Source organism: Nyctibius grandis, chromosome 5 (assembly GCF_013368605.1).
Source record: "Nyctibius grandis isolate bNycGra1 chromosome 5, bNycGra1.pri, whole genome shotgun sequence".
NCBI lineage: Eukaryota > Metazoa > Chordata > Aves > Nyctibiiformes > Nyctibiidae > Nyctibius > Nyctibius grandis.
The window spans coordinates 54,053,681-54,066,397 of record NC_090662.1 but is presented as its reverse complement, the minus strand read 5'-3'; the positions used below and the strand labels follow the sequence as shown (position 1 = coordinate 54,066,397).

At 38.4% G+C, this 12,717-nt stretch overlaps 1 protein-coding gene across 1 annotated transcript in view; it reads left to right on the top strand.

Moving 5' to 3' along the window:
• Positions 1-12,717, top strand: part of CEP83 (centrosomal protein 83) — a 28,750-nt gene that overhangs the window by 12,407 nt on the left and 3,626 nt on the right. Inside the window, exons 8-14 of the mRNA XM_068401203.1 lie at positions 12-16; positions 1,103-1,229; positions 6,434-6,548; positions 8,027-8,171; positions 8,304-8,450; positions 9,111-9,186; positions 10,307-10,464. Coding sequence (XP_068257304.1) covers positions 12-16; positions 1,103-1,229; positions 6,434-6,548; positions 8,027-8,171; positions 8,304-8,450; positions 9,111-9,186; positions 10,307-10,464 — 773 coding nt within the window. The remainder of the gene's footprint in view (positions 1-11; positions 17-1,102; positions 1,230-6,433; positions 6,549-8,026; positions 8,172-8,303; positions 8,451-9,110; positions 9,187-10,306; positions 10,465-12,717) is intronic.

Here is a 12,717-nt window from a genome sequence, read left to right as displayed (position 1 = left end):
TGAACTGAGAGACTCTGTTGAATGATCTCCTTTCTGAACATGCAAATGATATCCATGTTTGCAGTCAGTAAGATGCTCATGTCAGCACTTGTCACTTGGCTGGAGTTAGAAACTGATGACAGTATGTTGATAATCTGCTACAGTAAATGTTTTATTCTTTTCAAAACTGTCATATGATGCTCCCCTATTTCTTTAATCCTTTCCTCGTGTGTCATCTTCTCGCCTTCCTTTGTCTCTCCTTTCTCCAACACATTACTGCAATTGTTTAGTTCTTGGCTGTTGCTCTCCCTTAACGAACCTTTGGTATTTCTGGCCTGTTGTATGTTTCCCAGGGTTCCTGTATTCCTCATCTGTGGTCTTCAGTCCTCCTGTCAGTTCTTGCTGTCTCTAGGTAGTGAGTCTTTCCACGTAGATTTCTCGCACAGTTGCAGTGTACAGATAGATGGTTCATTTTCTTCTTTACTGTTATCAGGGCTGTATACCTTTGTTACAAAATGCTCCGATCACAACTTAAAAAGAAAAGTGCTGTAATATTCTTAATTTAGAAAACTTTTTTTTTAAAAAAAAGTCCTGCTGGAAATAGGTCAGTTTGGAAAAAGGAAGGTGAAATCATAGGTTAGATTACTTTTGTGATACTTAGTAAAGCTCAAGGTCTTGAGTCTATAATACTCACAGTAACTGCATTTTATTTCCTCTCCATGATATTAGTTCTTCAGTAAGTATAACTGCATACGCCAACATATGATATCTTTCTGAGCACCACTTAAAGTCATACTGGTGTTTACAGCCCAGTAATTTACTGGTAGGAATACCTGCTGCCTCCGAACCAAGTCAGATTACCTCTGCCTCTTGTGAAGTAGGTCTGAAAATGTGTGTGATTCTGTGCAGGCAGTGTTAGTAAAAACAGTTGTGAGTTTGAATAAAATATAAGACCCTTGTTGTGTTGGAACATATTGTTGAGCAAAGATAAATATTTATATATTATTATATAATGTAAAGGGTCAGTAATATCTGAAATCCCAGATCAATTGAACCTTTCAAGTGAATAGCAAAAGACAGCCCTGCTCCAAAATCTTACAAATACCTCCTTTATTCAAGGCAGAAAGAAGTCTGCTGAACTACAGATTGATCGAATTGAGAAAGAACTGCGGATGAGTCATGAGCAAAACATTCTCTTAACCAGTAAACTTCACAAATCTGAACGCGAAGTCAATTCCTTAGCTGCTAAAGTAAGTGCTTTTATGGTATCTGAAATACATTTTTCATATCTTGTTATGTTTAGCTTTTTCTGTTTATATTTTACATTAAGAATAAAGTAACAATGTCTTCTGCTGTGACTTAAAATAGACTTGGAATTGTTTTCCCAGTTTCAGTTGGAAGATATAGAATATGTGACTTTACAGGAAAAATGTCATCCCTAAAAGGATCTCTAAAGATTGAGGTTATGCTCTTTTTTTTTTAATTTTCTAGATCTTTTGTTTTGAAACAGAACAGGCTCGAAGACATGTCTTTATATTAATGTTTTTAGTACTCGTGAAAATAGCCAGCCTTATTTGATGGAAACAAGCATTGCTTTTTCATAAAATGTGTAAAGTCCAATAGAGTTTTAAATTGATTTTTTTTTTGTTTTTTTTAAATGGAGCTATGGCTTCTGGAGATCTTAAAAAGTATCCTCTGAATGGACTATGTTAGTTACAGGAAGCAAGTGGCATTGGAATCACCTGTGGAGATTTAGGTTCTATTAGAAGCAGGACAGTCACATTAGCATAGCATTCTTCTTGGGCTAATGCCAGCTTAGCTTGTACAGAAACATTTCTGTACAGCACTGCATCATATAACTTTAAGTAGATCATTGTCTTGCAAGATGTTTGAGTGTTTTAGTTGTTGGGTTGGCACCAGATCTTAGAGGTTTTGTTCTATGTTTGTATGCCTTTTTTTTTCTTTTTTTTTTTTTTTTTAAGATCTAAGAGAAATTTCTAGAAAAATACGTAAGAAAAAAAAGACTAGAAGTCTTCTAGTTTAGGGAAAACCTGAAAGTGCTTAAGAAACTTGACATCACTTTTTAGTATTTCAGTATAATTAGATTAGTATGAATGCCAGATTCAGAGTTTTATCCAGTTGCAGTGACTCCTCAGCTATACAACTTAAAAAAGACAGATGCTTTATGCAATTTCATATGTGATTATTTGAATAAACAAGACAAATCAGGACACTAGTGAACTGGTTTACCTTCAAATGTTGCAGAATAGTTAAATTGCTTTATGTCAATTAGAGTCAGGATACTAGTCCTAATGAAATAGTTACATGGGTAAATATTAGCTTTCTGCTGTTTCTTATTGCTTCTTTTCTGGAGAAACTACTGGGTAATAAATTTTTGTCACATCTGCCAGTTCCTGGTAGCAAATTTAATCCCCTATGTTTTCTTACCTTTCTGGAGAGGCTTTAGTTAGTTCTGAACAAACTGTGAAGCCAGTAACTTTGGTCTTGAATATCTAGCTGAATGCAGAATTATTTTAAGCTCTCTGTTGACTTATAGCTATCCTGCATTTCTGAATATACATTCCAAAATAACACTGACATGTGCTTCGTATGGGTATGGCAGTTAATATTGTCATAATATGCCTCAGGAAAGATACAATACAGGAAGCAACTTTTAACTTCTACTATAGTTGTTGTTCAACAATCTCAGATTTCATTCAAAACGAGCTTTACAGTGCACATTTATGAGTGTGAAGTATTTCATTTTGGTCCTTAGTCCAAAAAAGTTCTAATTTACCGTAAGAATAGCATATACCTATACCAGTATTTAAAGCCTTTTTGAAGTGTCATATTTGTCTCACATGAATAACAAATAGGAGGGAAAAACTTCTGTTAAACGTTTTTAAATCATCTATCAGACTATATAGAAGATTGTCACAATCTTCACTTTTTTGTATCAACTGGTGTTCTCTGCTCACCTCCAGAAGTAGGAGAAAATTAAAGTGTTCAGTGGTGTTTCTTGAAGGGAGGAAAGTAGAAACTAATTTCATAGAATCATAGAATCATAGAATGTTAGGGGTTGGAAGGGACCTCTGGAGATCATCAAGTCCAACCCCCCCGACAGAGCAGGACCAATCTAGGGCAGGTTACACAGGAACGCATCCAGACAGGTCTTGAAAGTCTCCAGAGAAGGAGACTCCACAACCTCTCTGGAGAGCCTGTTCCAGTGCTCTGTAACCCTAACAGTAAAGAAGTTCTTCCTGATGTTGAGGTTGAACTTCCTGTGCTCTAGTTTGCATCCATTGCCCCTTGTCCTATCACAGGGCACAAGTGAAAGAGGTTGTGCCTTTCCTCTTGACACCCAGCCCTCATATATTTCACAGAATCACAGTATCACAGAATCAACCAGGTTGGAAGAGACCTTAGGGATCACTGAGTCCAACCGTTGCCCTGACACACCCTGTCAACTAGACCATGGCCACTAAGTGCCATGTCCAGTCTTTTCTTAAACACATCCAGAGATGGTGACTCCACCACCTCCCTGGGCAGCCCATTCCAATGTCTAATAACCCTTTCTGAAAAGAAATTCTTCCTGATGTCCAACCTGAACCTCCCCTGGCGCAGCTTGAGGCTGTGTCCTCTTGTCCTATCGCTAGTTGCCCGGGAGAAGAGGCTGACTCCCACTTCACTACAACCTCCCTTCAGGTAGTTATAGACTGCAATAAGGTCACCCCTGAGCCTCCTCTTCTCCAGGCTAAACAACCCCAGCTCCCTCAGCCGTTCCTCGTAGGTCAGACCCTCCAGACCCTTCACCAGCTTGGTCGCCCTCCTCTGGACTCGCTCCAACACCTTAACATCTTTCTTGAAGTGCGGGGCCCAGAACTGGACACAGTACTCAAGATGCGGCCTCACCAGTGCCGAGTAGAGAGGGATGATCACTTCCCTAGACCGGCTGGCTACACTATTCCTAATAGAGGCCAGGATGCCATTGGCCTTCTTGGCCACCTGGGCACACTGCTGGCTCATGTTTAGCCGGCTGTCGATCAGCACCCCCAGGTCTCTTTCCACCGGGCCGCTTTCTAACCACTCTTCCCCCAGCCTGTAGCGCTGCATGGGGTGGTTGTGGCCGAAGTGTAAGACCCGGCACTTGTTCTTGTTGAACCTGATGTCGTTGGTCTCGGCCCATCTATCTAACCTGTCCAGATCCTTCTGTAGGGCCTTCCTACCTTCCAGCAGACTGACACTCCCACCCAGCTTGGTGTCATCTGCAAATTTACTGAGGGTGCACTCAATCCCTACGTCTAGATCATCTATAAAGATATTGAACAGCACTGGCCCCAGAACTGAGCCCTGGGGAACACCACTAGTGACCAGCCGCCAGTTGGACTTTGCCCCATTCACCACCACTCTCTGGGCTCGGCCATCCAGCCAGTTTTTAACCCATCGAAGAGTCCACCCATCCAAGCCCCGGGCAGCCAGTTTGTCTAGGAGGATGCTGTGGGAGACAGTGTCGAATGCCTTACTGAAGTCTAGATAGACTACATCCACAGCCTTGCCCTCATCTACTAAGCGGGTCACTTTGTCATAGAAGGAGACCAGGTTGGTCAAGCAGGACCTGCCTTTCATGAATCCATGTTGGCTGGCCCCGATGCCCCGATTGTCCTGCATGTGCTGTGTAATGGCACTCAGGATGATCTGTTCCATCACCTTGCCTGGCACCGAGGTCAGGCTGACAGGCCTATAGTTCCCTGGATCATCCTTCCGACCCTTCTTGTAGATGGGCGTTACATTTGCTCATTTCCAGTCAGCTGGAACTTCTCCAGTTAACCAGGACTGCCGGTAGATAATAGAGAGTGGTTTGGCAAGTTCATTTGCCAGTTCCTTCGTTACTCTGGCGTGAATCCCATCCGGGCCCATAGCCTTGTGGGTGTCCAACTGGCACAGGAGGTCACTAACCGTCTCCTCCTGGATTACGGGAGGTTCACACAGCCCCCTACCCCTAACTTCTGGCTCTGGGGGCCGAGTCTCCTGAGGACAACTGGTCTTGACATTAAAGGACCTGCCTTTCATGAATCCATGTTGGCTGGCCCCATAGTAGAGGTTTCTCTACTAACCTCCATCCCCTCCTGCACCCGTTCAAACTTATTCCTGAGCACATGTGCACGCATTTGTCTTCCGGATTTTGTGTGTTAAAAAAGCCACCTTAAATCTTTGCAAGTTGCCCTGAAATATTCTCAACGTAGTATTTAAGCAACCAAATCCACCATGTAGTTACTTAATAAGCTACTATGTCATTCTTAACCTTTTGCCACTTGTATATGCTAGCAGGTTGTAATTACATTTGTCATTGTGAATGGATTTTCATTATAAGTGCTTTCCTCTAGATATTTAGTTCTCATTGACCGTGTAATTACTGCGTACAAATGCCTAAACTATAGAAAGTTTCCATGCAAGCTGTAATTGTCTTTGGTTTGATGTTCTTAAAGCTCCTGCTTTTATGAGGCCATTTGATGCGTACGTCACAGTTGTAGGGAAGTATTTGATTTAAAATGCACTTTAAAACTATGAAGACCTGGATTTTGAGAAAGTAGCATAGCACTCCAGGAGATCAGGGAGACTATAAGTAGTTACCAAATTGAAATTACTTGGGGAAGCAATTGATAATCTGATTTGGCATATCACTGTTTTGTTTTACTTAGGGAGATTAAATTTAACTTTATTTTAGCTTGACTCTAAGGGATCTTTAGGCAGAAGTGAAGTATGTGTAAACTGACATGGCTAATGCTTGAGGTAGTGAGGCATCAGGGTCTTATGCCATATTGGATCAGTGTCATAGCAAGATAGTTCCAATGAGTAGTCTTTTCAGAAATACCTCAATATTCAGAGGCTAGCTTGTAGAATTATAGTATTTACTCAGAAACCGTGTTTTCACAGGCAATCCTCCACATCTGTGCATATATCACCAAGGCTTTTTAGAAGAGTAACTTTTCTGCACTGTAGCTTATAATAACTGGCAGGTTAAAGATGAAATACATGCCAATAGTCAGACAGCCTGGTTCCTGAAATATATGTTGTGTTTGAGCACTTTAATTTTTTTTTTCATCAGGGAATATATAAAACTTGCATTTCAAGATGGCTGACAAGTCATTCAATAATCTTCAGTGTGTGACTTGAGGAATTAATAAAATCCTGTGTTAGCACAGATTATGATTTGGGGAATCGGATCATGTCAATAGCTTTAGTGTTACAGTATCTACAAGAGTGGATATTCTGGATTGGCTTTTAGGAAAGCAGTGGATGAAAAAAATATTTAAAGTATGTTTAAAATAAGTATAATCCATGATTATTTGGTGGATTTTCTTGTTAGCAAAGTATCACATGAAAAACTTACAGTAAAGCTGTGAATATATATTTTTTTATTTTAGTTGATTTGGGGTTTTTTTCTAATTCATAGGTAGAAGAACTTAAACATTCACATAAATTGGAAGTAACCAATGTCAAACTGGAGGCAGCAAGAACGAAGAGTGAGGCAGAAAAAGACAGAAACAAGATTCAAAGTGAAATGGATGGTAAAATGTGCACTTAATTTCTAATGATTTCTTTGTAAATTCTAGTTAAATACTACAATTTTTCCTCCAAACATTCCCCAGCAGCCTTTACCTTCTACTTCTGGTCCAGGTCATAGATCTGAAAATTCATTTTTCTATATGAAGTAACTGTGGTGGTTCACTTGGTGTACTAGGTTAAGAAGAACAGTTACAGAACAATTTTGCATTTATGTAAATTAGTGAACTTGTGACACAGTTTGAGCATAATCTGTTTTAAATCATGAGCTTCATAGGGTTATTTTTTTCTATTATTGCCAAATTCTAGAGTCTTTTGCACCCTGCTTGAAACCTTAACGTACCATAGGGCTTCAGTGGTGGTTTTGTTTTCTGATTCTCTGTCTGTGAAATTGTTAACAGTTGGTGAAGGCTTCCATGTGAAACAAAATACAATTTCTAGCTCATTCTTTGAAGAAAATAGGTGATGATCTAAGCTGCCTAATACAGCTGAGCCTGTGAGCAACCTAAAATGGCCTTCTGGAGTGAAGAGGCCAAAGCTTTCTAGTGCTAGTTATGTGCTGATGATTTAAATCACTACACAGCTTTTAAGTGGACTATCCTCACTGATTTGCCATAACTCCAAAATAGTACCTTTGTCTTGCTGGCACAGTTGTTTCTTTTCTCTTGCATTAATATTAAGTTCTCTAAGAACAACTAAAAAGTGGCATTTTCTATATCAACAATGCACTTATACTATATTGCGAACTAAAACTGTTGGACCCTATGAAATATGAAAATAAATACAGACAAGATTTAAGCTAACCTGAAGCTGCTGCAGAATCCAGTTTGCATCACTGAATTAGCGGCATAACCAGGAGTCGTCGTTATAGCATTTTGGCTGCTTTGCCACTGAATACCAGTGTCTTGGGCACAATTTTTTAATTTGCGTCTTTTGTTCCTGCGTAGAGAGTAATAATTTTAGAATTGCCTCATTTGGTCATATGAGTGGATTAAAATGGGAGATTTGTTGGAGCCAGGTTACTACAGTTTCACTAGTAACCAGTTACTGTTCACCATAAACTTTTCCATAAAAAGAAAATAACGTATTTTCTCGCTTGACCTTTTTGTAGCTATTGTGGAACACTTTTTTTTTTTTTTTTAATCCAGGCGCAACTATTTAGCAGAAATTGCTTTAGAGTTTAAATCTATAATAATATCAACTGTTTAATTACTTTTATATGTTAAAATAATAAACCCTTGTAGACAGAGAGTCCAGTGCAATGGTTACTCTTCAAAAGTTTTTGAAACGTTGCTGCTATACTAAGAAAGGCCATGTCTCTTCTGTTTTTGGTTTGGTTTTTTTTTTTTCCCATTCACTTGTTCTATCATGTGAATTGTGATTTTTAGCTCCCTTTTATCAATTTGTAAAGTTATTTTAATACTGGATTTCATCAGGTTGATATCAATAATGACATTTTAACTTTTTTTAATGTATAATGCAGGATTGCTGTCAGACAAGGAAATTCTTAAGGCAGCTGTTGAACGTCATAAGGTGCTTTTAGTAGAAAAGGATCGGGAGCTAATTCGTAAAGTGCAAGCTGCCAAAGAGGAAGTTTTTGAAAAAATTGCAGCCTTACAGGATGAAAAGTATGTTTGCTGATTTACTGCTCAACTTCTAAAAGAGGAGTGTTTTGAGTAACTTTTAAAAATGTAATTCTTAGCAACTAAACTTCTGGCATTTTGTCATGATTCTTGTGTACATGTTGAATAATGTCTCAGGTTAGAACTTGAGAACAAATTAGCTGATCTAAAGATGAAACTGGAACAAGATACTTGGAGACAAACTGAAAAGGATCAGTATGAAGAGAAACTACGTGTTCTACAGATGGCAGAAGAATCTAGCAAAAAGGAACTTCAGCGTTTGCGGTAGCGTGGCTTTCCTAACCTTAACACAAATTTCTCATTTTTTTCCCCCCCTAATTTCTTTACAGTAGTCAGTATAAAAGCTTACTACTCATAGACAGACAAATGTTCATTGCAGTAAATTAAACAAAATTATCTTTTGCATTGTGTAAAAAGAGGGCAGAATTAAAAATGTGCTCTTTAAAAAAAAAAAATTGCCCAAACCCTTTAAAAATTGTATGATTTTAATGAACATTTTAAAGACGTAACTTTGCAATACTCAGGTGTGTTAAAATGGAGTTGATATTGGCTGCTGGCACCCAGCCGTAGAGTAAACCATTTCTCTTTCCACAATGGCACCATATCAGCAACTGGCAAACCTAATACCGTATCTCTTTGAGTTGGCTATTATAGTTCTCAGTGAAGTAGTTTTGCTGTAGTGCTTGTATGAAGACCAGTATGATAAAATGAGCAAAAGTCATACTTCAAAAGCCAACAAATCAATGTATTTCTTACTCCTATATGAATTCTAATAATCAATAAAAATATATTTTAAATTATTGTTTAGTTAAATATTTATCAGCCTTTCAAATTATGCAATATATTCTCTTGTCCGACTGATTTGTCCTGACTTCTAACATCTATATTTTAATTAGATATAAATAATGTCTTATACAATTTTAGATCAAAAATTCAACAGCAAGCCATTCAGGCAGAGGAGCTGGAAGAAAAGAAACGTGAAAGTGCTGATCTGAAACAGGTAAGGTTTTATTGCATTGTAATGTTTTATAGAGAAATACAATCTTTCCTGCAGTTATCATGTCCAGTGTTTGAAGATTAGATTGATTTTTTTAAGGCTTTTTTTTTCTCCCGAGGGACAAAATGCATACAACAGATATTTAAAAGCAAAGGTGTTCAGAAATCAGTCATGCTTTCCTGGACCTTTATAAATGGATTACAGCTTTTTGCTTCATGCGTTTTGTGGGTACCAAGGATTTCAAAGCTGAATGTTTATAGACTGGTATATTGAATATGGTTATGCACTATTTAACTGGAGATTCAGTTTCCATGGAGACTTATAAATAGTTTCTAGGTAATGCTTTGCATTTACACCACATCTCTCATCTGAGGTTCTTCAAGTGCTTAACAGATGTTTCATAAATGAATAAACTAGTGTAAAGAGGTATATTTCTATTGCAGTGTGAATTGATGGCAGTGTTGAAAATAAAACCTAATTCTTTTAACTCCTGCTCGCCCATGATATTACGTAGTAGGTAAGAACATAGCTGTGCATCAAAGTAGTTTGCAAGCTGCGTGCACTTGAAGTTCAAGGCAATATTTTTTTTTTCCTTCAGAAATCAGAAATTGGGGTATCTGAGTGTCCACGTGGGGAGGGAAATCATCCTTTCTATGTGCTGACTGCAGAGGTTGGACTTTTCAGACTCTCTACTTACTTGTTTTTGTGAACTGGTTGGTACAGCCACTGCTGCCTGTAACACATTGTATGTTATGAGAGAGAAGAGTCTGAGTAGCTCCACAGCTCTGCTACTAAGTGTTGTCTGATGCTCCAGTTCTGTTCAGCCCTGGGGCTTAATGTTGGATTTCTTAAGTTCTGGGGGACACATCAATGACTGAAGACTCTTGCCTCCCTTTCTCTTTCTCATTTTAACTACAATAGAAAACTTGCCTTGTCTAGGAGTGATTTACTATAAAGCTTCTGGAGAAGCTGTTGAGTAAGAAGAAACAGAACAAATAAGAAAGGCTTATGAAAAGCTAATGCAGCCAGTTGGTGTCTGCATTTTGCTCTATCTCAGTATCTCAAAATGAATTGTTAGTTATTTGCATACCTTCTCAAATGGAAAAATTTCATTTCTTTGTAGCAAATTCATGACATGCAACTCCAGGTTGCCTCACTTTCTCAATCAGAAAACGATTTGCTGGAGTCTAATCAGAAGCTGAAGGAAATTATAGAGAGATTGAAACAAGAATGTCAACATGCAAGGACTCAGGCAGAAAATGCTCAACTGGAAACAGAGAAGTAATTTTTTTCTTCCTTTTGGCTTTACTTTTCCTTTTCATATTGCTTGTGTTCCTTTCACGTGGATTACTGAACTATGGATTGTAGATTCTGAATAAAGTCAGAAATTAAAAATAACAGGAAATATTGGATAATTGTAAAAAATGGCTATACCTTCTGCTGTGCAGTAAGTATAAAAGCTTTGCTTTTGGTAACTTCAAAAATACGAGTTTGTTTCCATTCATGTCTGTGACAATTAATTATTGACTAGTGAATTGCACTATTCATATAAAATTAAATCCTATTTACATTGAAGTGAATGTCAAACTTATATTAGTTTAAGTGGATCTAGAGTTTCACACACAGCTCTCTTAAGAGTGTTTAAGCATTAAGGGTGAAAAAAGCATTTAAGCATTGTATTATGCTTTGATAAGGTTTCAGGGACCCAGTCTGTATGTGTCTGTATATACTTTTTTTTTCCTTCCCCTCCCACTAGATCTTTTTAGCTGATACAAGGCAAATAAAAGCTTATTGGATATCTTCTAGTTGTGCTCATCAAAATTGAAAATACTCACTTTCCTTTTTTGCACAAGCTTTACCACATACCGTCAAAATATGCTAATAAATGCTGAAGGAAACCAAATTTTGCTCAGACCCCACACAGCAATGAACAGTGTCCTGAAATTTAAATATTAATTTGTGAGTTAGTCTGAAATGGCTCTTTAGTATTTCCTAGCCTAATAACCACAGACATGTCTGACTTGTACTGGATTACTGTCTGCTAGATTTCTAAAAATGTCAGCATCCCAGATTAAATAGAAAACTTCCAAAAGATATAATGTGGTGGTTTTTGTTTTAACTTCTCTTTTGCTATGATTGGTACTGCAGTTGCTTTGTTGTCAGTAGTTTAACTATTGCTTTTCAGCTTCATATTTGAAGAAATTATTGCCTTGGGACTGCAGAGTACATTCAGTTGTCAGTAGCATGTTAAATACTTTGGATGTTTACTTTAGGAAGGTGTATTCATATTTTGAATGAGATTGTCACTGTTATTTGAGTGAGACTGTCAATTTAATTTACGTATTTATGGCCCACAGTCCAGTCAGGAGTAGGTTTTCCTGGGAAGGCAGTGGGGTTTTCTTGGGAAGGAACGTGGCACTCCTCAGAGATAGTTGTGTAAGTATATAGATAACGGGAGATGCACCAAGGCTGATACTGCAGAAATTAAGCAACTTTTCAGCCTGCATGTAAGTCTCCAGGTCTGTCCTACTGTCACCCTGGGAGCCCTGGGATGTGTTTCCATTCTTTTTCTGCCTCTGTGGGTGATAGGACTTCCTTCCTCAGTTCAGTAATTCTTATGAGCTTGTACTCCCAAGAGTTAAGTTGCACCAAAGCAACTTGGCTTAAAGAGGAAGTGAAATAAGGACCAAAAGATAACAAAGCCGAAGAGAAAAGGTTTTGGATAAGTAAAGTAATGCCAGTTGAGCTGTAAGTAGGCAAAGTAGCTGCCTGCCTGGCTGTGTCGGTCTTAGGCTTGGAAATGAAAATGTGAAATGAGAAAAAGGGCTGAAGGCAAACTATGAGACTGATATGGATCAGAGATGAGCTCAAACAGGCATTTGTTAAGCATTTCAGGAATAGCGTTAGTGGCTTTAAAAAAAAAATCTCACAGCATTTTTAACCACTGTCTCAATTGAAATTCTTTTACTGTTAAGCATTGCTTTTCAAGAAAGCTCTTTGGTTCCTGGGTAGTAGTAGTTATTTACAGTCAGCAGCAAGGTAGAAACCACACTGGGTCTGCTAAAAGAACTGTGACAAGTACCAAGTGGGCCAGGATCCCAATTCTGATATGAGAGGGCATGATTCCTAATACTTCAACTGTGGGGAAGGGAAAGGCTGTTTGGTGAGAAATTTATGGAGATTCATTCAGAGTTCCTGTAGGGAAACTGCATCAGCCCAGAGCTGGGTGTGCTGATACCAAGCCTTGGACTGCATTTCACAAAACCTGCTGCACAGAATCTCACCATTTGATTTTTTTTTTTATAGTAATGTAGTTAAATATGCAGTTAGTACTTGTCTACTTTGAGCCACAATGCAGGTAGCCCAAACAAACAAGGCAGCAGAGAGAAACTGGCTCCTTTCCTATCCACTGCTAGAGAACACAGCCTGATTTTGACATTGGAACAGGCTGCCTGGGGAGGTGGTGGAGTCACCATCTCTGGATGTGTTTAGGAAAAGACTGGACATGGCACTTAGTGCCATGGTCTAGTTGAC